Source organism: Coenobita brevimanus, chromosome 41, assembly GCF_032717465.1.
Source record: "Coenobita brevimanus isolate Jiangsu-jjx chromosome 41, ASM3271746v2, whole genome shotgun sequence".
In the NCBI taxonomy this organism is placed as follows: domain Eukaryota; kingdom Metazoa; phylum Arthropoda; class Malacostraca; order Decapoda; family Coenobitidae; genus Coenobita; species Coenobita brevimanus.
The window spans coordinates 19,498,204-19,514,606 of record NC_136994.1 but is presented as its reverse complement, the minus strand read 5'-3'; the positions used below and the strand labels follow the sequence as shown (position 1 = coordinate 19,514,606).

Here is a 16,403-nt window from a genome sequence, read left to right as displayed (position 1 = left end):
TACATTTTTTTCTATTTCATGAGTTAGCCAGGGGTTAACTTTTACGGCTTATTTGACCAGGCAGTCATCATTTAGTGTATTGGGTATAAGCATAAAAATCTTACTTTTTAATTGATAATGAGCAGCCATGTGTGTCTTATCAGAGCTTTCAAGTACATAAATCAACATTGAATGACTAGTTCTGTAAATCTGATTCCCTACAGAACCTTTGTTTCTGTATGGTTTGTAGTTGTTTATTAGCATAAATTTACTGGTGGTAGATGAACCAAACCTGCAGACTGTTGGCTTGAGAGTGTATACCTTGCTTTACTGTGGAGTTTCCAGCCCCATTAACCTGCATGAGGACACTAATTAAGGTGTTAACAGGTACCAACATTAACTCCTTTGGTACCCAGACATCATTGCTTTGTGGTGGCAGTGAAGGAAGTCAGTGTAATATTTGGTAATTTATGCAAATGGTTGGTGAAAATCATTTATAACCCTCACAGTACTAGGTGGGCTGTGGAAGGGCAGCATCATTCTTCAGTCCACTAGGTTCACATTTCAGATGAACCTGGGACTACAAAAACTACAACTACTACTACTATGACTGCTACAAAACTAGAGTAAAAATTAAAATGACAAAAGTTCCCAGTGCTAAAGAAATCTGTCTGAAGGTAACGTGATTAAAATATAAGAGAGGCCACTGTACCAGAGGAGTTAATTGCCCATACCTTATAGTTAATACTACTACCCTGCGTCTCCATGTACCCATATCTATGTACCCATTTTGTGCCGCTACAGAGGATGCTGAGTACTGTACTGTATTTTGTAATTTGTGTGTATTCAGTAACTTCAGCAACAACATCAGTGGGTGAGTATTTCATTTCTATTTTTTTTGTCTCTTAAGAATGTATTGCTGTTCATTATTTGAATTTTATATCAGTTTTTATTTATTATTATTATCATTTTTTATTATTGTCATTTTTATTCAGATTAATGGTGCACTGGTTAAGACAATCAGTTTTGCTCTCATTGATATACCGGTAGTCAGTAAATCAAAATGAACTTGCCCTTTTTTTAAATAATATAATTTCCATGGCATTGTCAGAACTGATGTCTGTAGCTTCACTTTTGTTATTAATATTATCCGTAAATGTACAGATAAGTATATAAAAGTAATATTGATGGATCTCACTGCTCTAGTCTGTCCAATCTAACTTGGCCCAAAATTACCATCTCTCCATCTTGAATGCTAAACTGTAATAGAAGATTAACACTGGAATTTAGTGCTAGTCACAAACAAGTGCAATAGAGAGGATGTAGAGCTGTAGTAATGTCTTATTCCCCTATTGAGCCATGGGAAGCAATTTTAAAAGGATGAAACTCTTGGCCAGGTTAAACCGGATGGACTATAGTTACATTATGGCTTAACCCAGTGAGTTTAGGTGATGTCTTTTCTCATTTATTTATGCTGCAGCCACAGGATTTCAGAGAGAGAGACAGACAGACATTCAGAAACTTGGGAAAGACCTGTCGTATTGAAGTGGCAGAAAGAAGCTTAATTAATGGCGGAAATAAGATGTATAAGACATCCTCGGGCTCAGTGGGTTAAGAGAGCTTGTATGTGAATGAGAATATGAGCTGGTAAAAGGGTTTGTGGTAATGTGTTATTGTGTTGACAGAGTTCATCACTTGTGGCACGCCAAGGCAGCCTCACTGACACCCCAGGTAGACCCAGGCGCACTGCAGGGGGCAAGGTGAGTGTTGGGGGGGCAAGGGGGAGGGTGTAGGGCAGGCAGGGGGCAAGGTGGGTGTTTGGGGGAAGGGGGAGGGGGGTGTAGGACAGCCAGGGTGATGTGGTGGGATGATAGGGAGGTAAAGGGACAGGATATATAAAAAAGAAGCAGAACTGTGATGCCTTAATGCAGATGTTGTGAAGTGTGAGCATGTTCACTCTGACAGGGCTCTCTTAGGTTTGGTAAAATCATATGGGTAAAATCTTAAAAGCTGTCAGTGTACAATATTGACATTCAAACTTAATAGCAGATAAGAAATGCCAGAGTGATGTAGGTTAATTATAAAATGTGGTTGAAGGCTTTTAAATGGAGTTAGACCATTTGGAGAATGGGTTTTCATAGGCAGAACAGAATATTCTGGTAATAGTTTGAGCATAAACTAGTGTGTGTCTGCCTTCAGAAGCATTAAGGATTTTTTGTTTTCTGTTTTGTAGGGCCTGTTAGCTATAGTTTGAATGGTCATGGCATAGGAGAGTTTTAGTAATTATCATATAGTTACAGTGCAGGAGAAGTATAGTAGAAGTTCTGACCTAAGTGCATAGTATTAATGCATAGTAGTATAGCTCTGGTAGTAGCATAGTCATTTATTGTAGTTTTATAATAGAGATGCCTTGAATCATAGTCGCCTCAAGAAATGATGGCAGTTTCAGATTATTTCAGTCACTCTGTACTGCTGGGTATAAAGAAGAATACCTGCATTATCAGTGACTGAAAACATCTGGATACTCTGCCCTCACTTTCTGGGGGAACTTTACAAATCACTCTGTATGATTCATTTAGTCCTCACTCTGGTGTTAGGTGTGGAGCTTGTCCTGCCTTCGTCCATCACCTCCTCTCCGCCCCGGCCTCTCCCCTCGTGATGAGAAGCGGGCACAGCGCCATAACAAGAGGAAAGGTGGGTATTGGGGAATGAGTGGGGTGTTTGTTTTGTTTCATTCATTGGCCACGTGCCTGGTGAGAGGGAGAGAGAGGGAGAGATGGATAGAGTGATAGGGAGAGAATAAAGATAAAAAGATAGAGACAGATAAGGAAGAGATATTGAGAGAAGGAGAGAAACAGAGACAAATTAAGAAATAAAAAGAGATAAATAGGTAGATCAAGAGAGAGGATAATATTTTTCCATCCTCAGAGGACAAGTGGCACGAGGATGATGCTTTGGTCTTGCGTGTTATTGAGGCGTACTGCAACAGCGCACGCATCAGATACACCGTCAACTCCAGTGAGCATTGTTTACGTAATTTTCTGTTCCCATTTAGACCTGTATCTCATCATTTACAGCATTTCTATCTGTTTTAAGTCTGTGTCTCTCTGTATATCTGCCTTTCTGTTTAAGTAGGTGTCTATATTTCTGTCTTTCTGCTTAAGTTAATGTCTCTTTGTATTTCTGTCTTTCTCTATAGGTCATATCCTTTGTGGGTTAGGCTTCCCATCTCTTTCTTTAGGTATATATCCCTGTTTATTTATCCTTTTTTTTTTTAAGTCTTTCCACCTTTCCCTTCAGGCATTTATTGCTGAGGGCTGTGTTCTCATAGGTTAAGCAGGCCATATAAGAAAATTACTATTAAACTGCTATAACTCTTACTGTTAAAGTACTATCACTACTGTTACTGTGAAACTCCAACTCAGTACAGTTACACAGCTGCTGATTTTTCTTGTAGCCCTACAGGTTTTGTTCATCATTAAAAAAAATAAATACAGTACTGGTATAAAGTTTAGTACACAGTATCATATAAATTTTGAAGTAAGAGATGGTATGGAGCCTTGTAATCCCATGAAAAAATAGCCCCAGGTTGCTTGTGTGTACTGTAATTTTGGTTTTTTGTAAGCTTTTTGTTTTCCAGGTTTAGTAAGTATTTTTTGATATGCTCTTGTTTATTCCTTTTGCCCTTACTATTGTTTATATTAATTTTTCCAGTTTACAATATGCTTTTCTTTTTCTTCATTCTTTTTTGTATCGCTGTTGTTGCCTAAATTATTTGATCTTGCCTTTTATATATACATTTACTGTACCTGCAGTCTTCCTAGTACCAGATAACCACTTTCTTATTTCAGATAATACTTGCTTTTATTTATTTATTTAGTTCAGTGACCCCTGTGTACTTTTCATACTGGTGTCTGTTTTTCTGGTCTTCCTTATCCTTCTCTCTGGCTTTTTTATTTTTTTTGTGCCAGTTTTGTTAATGCATTTTCTTTCCTTGCTGCTTAATGCTGTCAATATTACTGGTTATTAAGGGAATGGACTGTCTAACCTACACTTTTACTTGCACATAGAAAACTAGAAACAGTGCATCTCTATTCCAAGTTAGAATTACACTTGGCCATGACTCACACCCTTCCACACATGCCCATATTCCCTCGCTCTAACTTGTAACTATAATTCTACTCAGGAATGACCTATAGTTACAGGAGTTTGCGTGAGGGAGTGTGAGTAGGTGTAGATGGGTTTGAGTTGGGGATGAGTGTTATATGTGATGAAGTTCTCTCTTGTGTACGGTATATTCCTGTGCCATAATTTTTGCTTACTCTTTGCCCTTACCCCAGCTGGAGGGATGTTGTAGGTAAGATTTTGCACCCAATGAAGACTGCCTGTTCTGTGTTAACCCCTCCACTGCAATTTTTTTCTTTTACCAAAAGAAATATTTAATCTGCCTAGAAGGGCCCCCAAATACCGAAGGGGTTATTGAAGGCAATATCTGACATCTTGATTTCATAAAGTCGTTGTTAAGATGAATACTGTTGCCTGGGGGTAACAAGAATGAAATAAAGAATACACCACCAGATTGAAGAGTAAATGTGGTACTCTTGTGCTGGTGAGGGATGCCCCATGGTGCCACTGACATAGTTGGATGGCTTCCCTGAAAAGAAGATGGTGGATGGCAGGAGAATGACAGCTTTAGGGTGCAGTCCATTGAGTTCACATTCAGCTGGGGAACCACAACAGCGACAAAAAAAGGGTGGTAGATGATAGCTTAGCCGCACTGCATGAGGAACAGTTCCCTAAGGCATTGTTACTTGTGTAGTCCAGTAAAGCTTAAAAATATAAAATAATGGTCACTGTCCTTTTAAGGTAGTTGATCAAAGCTTTGCCAGACCACATGATAAACAGTTCACAATGGCATTGTTGCTCATGCATTCAGTAACAACTCCAACTACCAGCAACAGTGCTTTGTTGGGTGTGAAACCTGAGCTGCAAGTTCTTTCTTTTTAGCTGCAGGTATTGTTGCAAGGTGACCGAGAATAATGGGTTATGGGAGTACATTATGGGTTTCATTTGAAGGCTTTGTGCTGGCCTGGTATGATACAGCATCATATACGGTATATGAGTCTTGCTTTGGATCATGATAGCTTCACTTATGTACGGTCAGGGAGAAAAGTTGGTGTACTCTTCTACTGGAGAGGGGTGCCTTCACAAGGTGGTACTGGTATAACTATGTGTTTCTGTTTGCTGCCAGTTTATACAGATGCCCTGCAACTCCCTCCTCATCCCCCAGAAGCAGCATGGTGGACTGCAGGAGTGTGGCACCATCAACCTGCAGTCCACTGGGTTCACATTCAGATGAGGGTTGAGTCATTCACAATTAGAGCGTATCCATAACTTTCCGCCTTGAAGCATTCACATCAAAGAGAACAATCCATGGCCAGAGAAACAAAGCAGGCAGATCATTTGAATATTGGCCAGCAGAGAAAAATTAGAAGTAGATGAGGCAAAATATTAGGCAGACTTATATCTCTGACTGCGCATTTCTTGCACATGTAAAATGCTTCCCAATACTCATGCTCAATTCAAATAAACTTAATGTGGGTTCTGAGCTTTGTCTGTAGTAAATTGTCTATACTAATGCTTTATAAAGTATGGGACATGTATTTAAAGTCTGAACTCTGATTTTGGATGACAGTGGGGCAGTATTTTTTTTTTTTTCAGTACAGTAGAATCATGGTATGTATGAAAATTTGGAGCCAAGATGGTGGAGATGTCCAAGTTCTTACTGCACTTTAATTTAAACCTTACAACTCCTGCTGAGAATATTAAACTTCTATACGAGTGTCTTGTAAAGTTCTACAGAGGTAATCTTAGGAAAGCAATTTGACCTGTTACTTAATGATCACGTTACTAATATTGCAGAATAAGTGTCCACATAATCTACCATCATAATGAAGGAAGGAAATGTTAACACTGTAATAATTGTACACAACAGAGTTTTACCAGTCATCATAGTAAAATGATAAACTTAGGATTAAATAAAACTTGAAAATAAATGCAGTTAATATCAAGGTTTTTCTGTACTGTAAAATGATCGGGGATTAAAAGGGAGTGTGGTCAAGCTCGTATTCTACCTGGCGTTGAAGATTTCCTAACACCTCCTCGTAAGTGAATTATTTTGCCCATTACACCTCAGTACTAAAGCAATATAAATACCACACAAGGGAATGTCAGGGTGTAATATGCAAACTAAACCACTAAGGATGAGATGTTACAAGCCTCCTGTGTCATTTAGAATTAGTGAATCACAGTCATGGGTAGTTTGGGTGGGTTTGGCTTCTTCTGTGTGTCTGTCTGTCTGTCTTAATGGTGATTGGTCTCCTCGTACATCTTCTCTCTCTTTCTTCCCCCCCACCCACCCACTTCCTATCTCCACACCACACCACTCCACACAATACTACACTACCATGCCACATCACACCACACTACTTCACATCACACATCACCACACCACTGCACCACACATCACACCACACTACACCATAAAACACAACAGTCGACTTGGGTCAGGTAGGTCGATCTTGTGGTGGAGGGAACGCTGGTTGTGTGGACTGCAGAGGAAGCTCCACACATCCTCACCATCACCACCACCACCACCACGCTCCACCACTACCACCGAGCTCCCCTCCACCGCACCCCGCTCTCTCCCCCTTTGGCGAGCTCCGTATGAACAAGGGACAGCGCTCGAACTGGTGCTGCGGGCTCGCTATCAAGGCCATCAAGAAAAACATCGACCTGGACTGCTGAGTGCGAGATAAGGACATGTTTGAGACTGGAGTGTGACGCCGAGACTCCCAGAAAGCTAGAAATTAATTATGTAAAGAGTCTCACAGATGTCCAGTTCCATGGATTTCCGTAGACTAAAATTTTACACAAGGTCACAAATTTGTAGTCTCACAAATTTGCAGTCTCCAAAATTCCAATAGTCTCAAATTTACAGTCTCGGAAATATCAACATTCTGAAATTTGGAGCCTTATTTTTTCAGTTGTCATAAATTTATAGTCTCCAAAGTTTCAGTAATTTGAAATCTGGTGTCTTGAAAATTTCCGATGCCTCAAATTTAGTCTCGGAAATTTCAGTTGCCTAAAAATGGAGTCACTTTGCGTAAGGTGTGTAAATTTGAAAAGAGCCTTGTTCATGATTAGTAGAGTTTCTTATGTATTTGTAAGGGGTCTTGGAGGTCAGAAGTCTCACAGATTAAGAGCCTCAAGTTACAGACTCTCACAGATAAGAGTTACTCACAAATCTGTTTCTTAAATCTCCAGTCACCAGTATGCAGAGAGGCTCACTGATTTACAATGGCTCCCTGTTGGATTCATAGAGTTTCCTGAATTTGGAAGAGTCTGCAGATATACATAGCCTCACAAGTATTGATAGTCACAAATTTGCCATGTCTGCTGGATTTGCAAAGTCTCTGCTGTGAATTTCCAAGTCTCTCCCATATTTACGGAGTTATATATTTACAGTTTCCCTCACGTATTTATCAGTCAAATATTTACAAAGAGTCTGTTGCATATTTACAGAGTCTTTAATTTACAAAGAATCTTATATTTACAGACAGTCTAATATTTACAAAGAGTCTGTCATACATGTACAGAGAGCTGTATTTACAAAGAGTCTATCACATATTTACACTCACAGCTTTGCAGAATCTTATATTTACAAAGGCTCACATATCTGGCCTCACATATTTACAAAGAGTCTCTCGTGGATTTCCAAGAGACACATATTCACAGAAAGTCTAACAGATTTATGAAGCTGTGAGAATTGGTGCTCATATTTGTTTTCCAAGACATTCTTTGATTTTTGGATGTCTCATTTCCAGACATAGTTAGCATAGGAAGATTCTTAACACCTCTTCCTTAGCCATTTGTTCTGCTCATTATAGCTCTGAGCATCCTGGAATAAAAAGAATTGAAGTGGAGAAGGAAGTAAGCTGTCTAGGTAGCACAGGAGAATTCTTAACACCTCTTCCTTAGCTATATATTTTGCTATTTGTTTCTTCCTATTTATACCTTAACTGTTAATTTTTTGAGCATCCTGGAATAAAAAGAATTAATGTTAAAATTATATAAACAGTGTACAAGAAAATGATAAAGTGTAATATGTGAAATAAATCACTAAAGGAGAGGTGTTAGGAAGCTTTCTGTACGGCCTAGAATGTAGACTAAATGAGCAATTTTCCTAGTTATATTTCCTAGTAAATGCTATAATAAGGCTAAGAATGATATATAAAAAGCAAAATAAATCACTAAAGAAGAGATGTTAGGAAGCTTTCTGTACTACCTGGAATACAGACGCCAGTAAATAATGATCCACTAAAAACTCCCCTGGTGGTATCTTCCATGCTCAGTCTGCTGATGTGGGTGTGGTTGTGGCAGTAGGAGTAGGAAATGGATAAACAATGCAGGGTAGACATTGGTAGCTCAGTCTGCAGGTGTGGGTGTGGTTGTGTCAGTGGGAGTAGGAAATAATAAATGATACAGGGTAGACACTGATGACGCTGACAGAGCCATTCCCACGACACACAAGAAATCACCCGGCAGACTAGAAGAGGAGCGCTGTATATGGGCTGGCCTTTGTACAGACGTAGGGAATAAATACCTACATATGTATGATATACAGTATAGTATACAGATGTGGGAAGAGGCAATATTACATTTAATACTCAGTAATCAGTAGAGTAATGAATATGAAGTACATGTACAGTAGTTGCATAATATGTACTGTACTTTACTGTAACTCAATATTTAACTGTTACAAGTACAGGCGGGTTCTGTTATACAAGTGAGGTAAGGTAATGAAGAACTGCTCGGATAGTGAAAATTTGTTTAACGGAGTGAAAAATAGGATAACAAAAATTTGAACGATGGAGCACGTCACTTAATGGAAAAATAGGGTTAGGTTAACTGACCCTGTTGGCATCACCAAATTAGGGTTTAAATTGCCCATTCTCATGTCATTGGTTTCTCAAGCAGATGCTCGTATACCAGCACCCGCCTGTACTCTGTTGTACTTAAAGTATTATTTTTTATGACATGTTTGATTAAGACAAATATTTTAATAGTCTAACTTTTATAGATATGTAGTGTAGGCTTCTAAATGAGAAATTGTTATGAGTCAGAGGATTAAATTCTAGATGTCTTGTGAGGCTTGCTGGCATCTTTTTCACAGCAACTTATTTCTCACACTACACATTATTTCCTTCTAACCCCTCCTCCCCCCAAAAAAAATCATTGGGGTTCGGGAAATGAATAAATTTCCCACGACACAGCTGGATCTACAGGGTGCCCCATAAATTTGAAATCATAGGACATAATATGAAAATGGTTAGTATTCACCTTACCCCTCCTTTCCATTCCTCTCCTCCCCTTCCACTATTCCTGTTCCATCCACCTCCACCTTCCTCCCTTCTCCCTCTCTTCTCCTTTCCTGTTCCATCCACCTCCACCTTCCTCCCTTCTCCCTCTCCTCTCCTTTCCTGTTCCATCCACCTCCACCTTCCTCCCTTCTCCCTCTCCTCTCCTGTCCTGTTCCATCCACCTCCACCTTCCTCCCTTCTCCCTCTCCTCTCCTTTCCTGTTCCATCCACCTCTACTTTCCTACCCTCTCCCTCTCCTACTTCTTACTTACCTCAGTCTCTTGCTTCACCCTAATAAATCACTTAGAAAAAGGTGTTAGGGAGCTTCCTCAACGGACGAGAATACAGGCCAAAGACATATATAGATATAATTGAAGGACTACCTATACTGTTACTTGTCTTCATAAGTGACAGTTACTTCATATTTTCCGCTTCTTCCAGCATTATTAATGTACTAATTACCACCTGGTGGTCTAGTGGTTAGAACATGCCAATTGGAGTGACAGCTATGCATATACAGTAAAACCTCTGCATAGTGAACCAACTTGGAGGAAAGCCTGATCTGATAAAGCTGAAAATCTGTTATATCCAATGGTCACCATCTGAGGTGGGATTTCAAGCACATTTGAAAATACAATAACGTATTCCAGTAATAAAAATGAAAACTATACCATTTTACACTAACTTGTCTAATAATTTTCCCATTTGCAGTTTATTTCACATCCTTGTCCTTGCACTTCTTCACGAAACACATGTATTGCCACTCATTGCACCACGTTTAACAGACATTGTTTGTTATAGCGGAAGGAAGTCTGGTTGCTTCGGAGTGTCTATTAAATTTGATATCTGGTCTGTCGAGGTACATTAAATTGAGGTTTTACTGTATTTAATTCTAAAGAGGTGATGGGAGGATTTATTGCAGTGCCGCCAGGGGAAGTAGCCTGGTTATCTATCCCTGAATGTATTAAACCACCGTAGCCTAACCTCGGACTTCTTCACTCCTGAGGGGGTGACATTATATTAATTTTTTGTGCCAGAAGTACATAAAGCAAGAACTACCTATTGTATTTATTTTCCTAAGTAAGGTTACAGTTACATAAAATTGAGTGTATTTCTCTCAGCAGAAAATTGTATTATGTAATTTTTGTACGTATTAGGGTACTGCATACTTAAATATTAGTGTATTATCGTATTGTTTTTATGACACTGATTTATATTTTAAGTAAAGTTCATATGCAGCTTAAGTGTATCCTTCGATTGGTTAGGTTTCCCACTTGGAATGATGGTTAGTGTAGGAGGTTTATCAATTATATAATGCCATGAAGGGGATAGGGCAAGTCATCTACCCTAAATGCACAGTCAACCCTCCCCAAAAAAATATGGCACACCTTACCACACATATCCTGAAACGTGGACGAATCTTTTTGATATACGGAGCACCCTGATTCTAAGTGCAAATATCATCCCTGTTAATTATTAGGACTCAAAATTGCACAAAACTTCACATTCCGGGTGCTGTGTTTTTTAAGGCTTTTATTCCTGGTGTCTCTTTATTGGTTTATATATAAGAATGAGGTATGGGGAGGTGCTGGGTCTCTCTTACAGTCAGCCGATGGATGAAGAGGTGAGGATTTTGATGTATGTGTGTGTGTGTGTGTGTGAGTGTTTATGTGCTTTAATGCAATAACCATGTTCACCAATATATGAGAGGCTGGCTTGAGTACAGAAGGTCAAGATGCCAACTGTCAGAGCTACCTTTGAGTTTTATTGTAGTATTAGTAGTAGTAGTAGTAGTATTGTAGTAGCAGTAGTAGTATTAGTAGTAGCAGTAGTAGTAGTACAGGCAGACCCCGAGATACGATACCCCAACATGGCGGTGGGAGTAGAAATACCACCCTACCCCGCTGAACGATGGCCAGACCCCGGTGTAACAATGGGTTTTGTTTTTTTAAAACTGATTTTGCTGATATTTTAGACTTAAATTTTGTGTTTAGGTTGATTTATAAACTTTTTAGGCGTAGATTTATGCGTTTTGTTCATAGGTGGGGTGAACAGTGTCATTTTGGGATTACAGGATATGAAGTTTGATTTTTTCCAGACATTTTTTATGATTTGCAAATTTTATTTTTGGGTTCAGTTGACTTATAAACTGCTTTTAGGCCTGGTTTATCTTGTTTTAAAACTATTTTGGGGTTTAGGTTAGTTAGAAACTTGTTTTTGGACTCATTTGGGTGGGATTAGGACTTGGTTGAGGGAAGCCCAAGGCTCAAAAATGCTTCCCTATACTTTACATGTTAAATCTACCCCGAGATACGATGACCTGCCTAATGATGGGTTTTCACTTGACCAGTTGCATCGTTAAACTGGGGTATGCCTGTAGTAGTGGTAGTAGGAGGAGGAGTAGTAGTTGCAGGTGCAGGCTAATCTGAATGTGAACTACATGCCAAAGTTTCAATAATTCCACAATCCACCATTCTCCATTTGGGGGATAGGGAGGGGATTGAGGGACTTTTGTATCAGGCAGCATCACCCTCTAGTCAAATCAGTGCCACCACATAAAGGTGTCCCTCGCCATTGCCAGAGTTCCATTGTAGCAAAGACATACTCAAGTCAGCCTCATTCTCGTAAAGACCGATTTTTCATACTTTGGTGACTAGCATTTAATGTGTTTGGCTTTCTAACATACAAGCCAGCCAGTTGGGGGATTATATAGTCCTTTTGCCTTAACTTGGCCCAGATTTTCATCTTTTTGTAGCTTATTATAAAATAGCTCTGTGGCAAAAAAGTACTATGGCACTACACCCTTTCCATAGCACATCTACATGACTAATGCTATGTTATTGTATTAATCTTATTGCAACTCATTATTCAAGATGGAGAAATATTAATAGGCCAGGTTAAAGAGAGTACTGTATAATCTAAATTCCACCATTATGTAGTTGACCAGGCATAACCCTCTCATTACGAGAGGTCTATCTATCTATCTATCTATTGCCAGACGCCTCAATCCCGTTTGGGGTGGCCACAAACAAATCGCCTCCTCTCGTAATGATGGATTACGAGAGGTCCCAGGCAAGAATAAAGTTGTCTGGTGTCGGAAGATTAAAAATTGTGGCCACGTACTGAAGGGGTGATATCATGTGAGCTTTGACGTTTGCCGTTGTGCTGTGTTTGAAAGTACAGTAGAATAACACCCTTGGTATTCTTGGCTGATGCATCTTACACCATTGTTTTTTTTTTTTTTAAATAATGTGTTTGTATGTTAGTTTTACAATTCAGAATTACAACAGGACTTGTTTTTTCTTGTAAGTGGCACGCAAGCACCTCAAAATGAATAGATTTTGAATTTGGCTACCTGTTATTTTTTTTATTATTATTTTTTTAATTTTTTTTGAAGGCATCTGGAAATGAACGGATTTTGAGTTTGGGTCTGTGTTACTGTATTTTGTTTTTAATTTTTCTTGGAAGGAATAATCTTGCAAGCTTCTGGCCATTGGCTTCTTCCTTGTATAAAAAAAAATAAATTATCACAACATTGTATTGAAAGTAGTAATGCTGGAGAGAGGCCTTCATGTGGTGACACCAATATAGCATCACCTCTGCCTCTCTCTTATACAAATGTCCTTCATCTCTCTCCCTATCCCCCAAAAGGAGCATGGTGGACTGGAGAAGGGCAGATTCAGCCTGCAGTCCACTGGGTTTACATTCAGATGGTCCTGTAGCCAAAATAACAAGAAGTGTGATGACTGAAGCATTTTGATGCAGAGCTTGAGTGTGTATTTTATGTCATTACCAGTGTACATATGTTGTTTTAAATTTCGTTTTTCTTTTTTATTTCTGCATGACCTTTGTATTTTCCATTGCTTGTTGGTTATGTATTTTAGAAGCCTGTGTAGCCAGTGACTTTTTTAGAAATTTAAATGCCATCTGTGAATATATTAGTACAGGTTCTTAGATTTAGTTGTCCTCTCATGCAAGGGTCAATTGAGAGGAATAGTTGTAGATTAAGTGTTATGCTGGTGTGAGACTTGGCTGTTAATTTTTGTATCATATCTTTATTTATTTGTTTCCTGTTATGCTGTTAATAGTTTTCTTTTTTTTTTTCAGCTGCTGTTTTCCTTTTTCTTTGTTCTCTCTCTCAACCAGTATTTCAATCTAAATCTGTTTTTATTATGCTGTAGCAAGTATAACACATCCAGTTCTTGTGTCTCTGCCATTATTAAATTAACTATGCATTTGGTTGCCTGACACTAGGTAGAATAGTCAATAATAAGTTAAATAATAAATAACATAATGTGTAAAAATATACCGTTATATACAAAGTGTCCCCTGAAATATATAGAATACTTCAGGAGATGATTTTTGGGTTAATTTTGAATAATAAGTACCATATCTTCAAAGGCCATGACCATTACAGAGCTACAGTTATTTAGGGCCTTATGGGTGAATTAAGAGACTCCATTTTTACCCATTAGGTCTTCAGTAATTCTGGCTCTGTGTTGATTAAATATTAGGCCCATGTATGTCAGTGTATAAGGGGTTGAGCCACTCACATGCAGCCCATTTTTTTAACAACTGGCCAAGAACACACACGAAGTCATATTACAGTCTCTGTGTCATTGTTTTGCGTATATTACTCACCGAGTCATGTGGTTTGTTTCTGATTGATTACAAGAATTATTATGACATTGTTTTAGACCAGGCATACAAATCACAAGGATGAAGAGTGCAGTAATTCCTAACATATCATAGTTTTTGGTACTAGAGAGGGACTTCTTCCTCTGGTGTCACTGATAGAACCAGAAAGCTGCCCTGCCTCATCTTATAATTGTTGTATTGTTTATAAAGGCTCCAGCGTGCTTACATGCATCAGCCTTGGTCACCAAATGGCCACTCTCCTCGCTGCTCGATCTCTGGCAGCCTCCCTACTGAGTCCCTTGTCCCTGAGGTTACACTCTATGACCTTGTCCCACATCTTTTTCAGTCAGCCCTTCACAACCCTACCCCTGATGTTCACACTTCTCAGATCCCTCCCTCTCCCCTAAAAGAAGGATGGTGGACAACAGGAGACTAGCAGTTTTAGCCAGCAGTCCACTAAGTTCACGGTCATATGAGCCTGGGACCACAACAACACCAACAGTTTGTACTTAGCAAAGATTTACTGTACTTGGTGAGTGACAGAAACGCACCAAAAGTGGGCAACTTGCCCTATTTCTCGGGCAGTGTGATGGATGTGTTGTGTTGCTTAGTAACAGGTGTGTTGTGTTGTGTTGCAGCGCTCCTGGACAGTCCTCAGGTGTTGGTCCCAGAGGAGGAGAAGATCATTGTAGAGGAGACCAGTGGAACGCAAGTCATTATGCAGGAAAAGTAAGTTAGGCATCTTTTTTTTTTTTTTTTTTAATGTATTCCCTCCATCTCTCTCCAGTTTAGTGTCAAAACCAGAGGGGTGGCTGAAGTATGCTTAGACACCCTATTTTAGAATTCTTATTAGATGCATCATCCCTTTACCTGGGCCTTGGGTTTGAATTAGGAGTTTTCCCTTACCATGGCAAACTGTCATCCAAGGTTAACAGGTCTGGCCTACCGCAGCTAATAAATTGTAATTGTGTAGAAGAGTTATGTTTGTGTAGTAGCAGCAAGAACTTTGTGTAAATGTGCTCGAGTTCCCTGCCTGAGAGTGTTTGAGTTGGAGGAAGGGCAGCCCAATGGCAAAAGACAGGGTGGCATGGAAGAGATTTTGTTCATGACCACCCTTTCTGGGATTAAGGCATCCGGATATAAGTGGACAGAGAGAGATTTTCACTCAACAGATCCAGGCCATTCCCACAACTTACCTACTAAATCTTGGTACATGAAATTCAGTAAGTCTTAATTATGAGTTCAGAATGAATCCATGGTAATTAGTCAAATCAGCCTTCCAGTATGACACACTTGGCCATCAACTGAGCTAAAAGGCATTCATAGTATGTGTTAGGTTAAGCACACTGAAGCACCTTCTAAGATGATCACCAACCTCAAGAATGAGTTTTAAATGACTATGCAGATGGTTAGCTCCCATTATCATTTTTTCTTCTTCCTTTCTAAACTCTGCCTTATCCCATCTTTAGGTGGGAAGAGAGGCCTGAATGTTGATGATGATAGTGAAAAAATGATGATGATGCAGATGATGGTGATGATGACAATGATGATGACAGTAATGACTGACTATTAATGTGTCCTGTCACTTCCCAAACAGGAGCCTAGTGGACACCGTGTACGCCCTAAAGGACCAAGTAACGGCCCTGGCTCGGGACTACCAGGCATTAAAAATGGCATTCGAGAGCGAGCAGAAGGCCACAAGGGCACTGCGCTCGGCCCTGAAGCAACATGGACTCACTCACCTCGATGACATTTCCTGGGAGGCTGATGTCACTGCTTAAAAGGAGACGTGAAGCGTTTATGTAGGTTGATACTGTGACACTCGTAGGCTGACACTGTAGATTGAAGCTAGATACAGCTGGATTTTTTAGGAGAGGTAGTTATTGTAGCATGAAAAAGGACTTGACAATTTCTGGTGGGTAGGGATCATAGCAGGGTAGGAAACAGATGTTTTTGTGGGAGTTGACATGGCAGCTTGATACAGGATTTCCTGGTGTTAACAATGGCTTTTGAGAACACACAGACTGCCATACATCGATATTATTTCTTGGGAGGCCTGTGTCGCTGCTGAGATGGGGAAAAGGGGACATGGTACATTTCTGTTGATTGATAGGGGAGAGATTGCATTTTTTTTTTAGAGATGTGTTGCATCTTCAGATTAGATATATGACACTTTGTAGTAACCTGAGTGAGACATAGAATACTTCATGAGTGGTGGGCGTCGCTCTGTTAAAGGGGATGTGAGGCTAAGTTGATGCTGTAGAGGTAATTTGAAATGGATACAAAACACCGCAGTCATTTGAGATCATATAAGAGGCTGTTTTGTTATAAGGTAGGATAGGACTGGTGTATATATTTTGTTAG

General features: G+C 39.5%; 1 protein-coding gene across 2 annotated transcripts in view; it reads left to right on the top strand.

The window, feature by feature from the left end:
- Positions 1-15,825, top strand: part of RtGEF (Rho-type guanine nucleotide exchange factor) — a 40,611-nt gene extending 24,786 nt beyond the window's left edge. The window contains exons 10-14 of one of the 2 annotated variants that reach the window (XM_080270572.1): positions 1,665-1,739; positions 2,577-2,673; positions 2,908-2,997; positions 14,678-14,768; positions 15,637-15,825. In XM_080270572.1, the coding sequence (XP_080126698.1) occupies positions 1,665-1,739; positions 2,577-2,673; positions 2,908-2,997; positions 14,678-14,768; positions 15,637-15,820 (537 nt within the window). In that variant the 3' untranslated portion in view covers positions 15,821-15,825. Of the gene's footprint in view, positions 1-1,664; positions 1,740-2,576; positions 2,674-2,907; positions 2,998-6,535; positions 6,806-14,677; positions 14,769-15,636 lie in introns of those variants that run through there. The other variant, XM_080270571.1, reaches the window with a different exon arrangement.
- Positions 15,826-16,403: the final 578 nt, after the last annotated feature.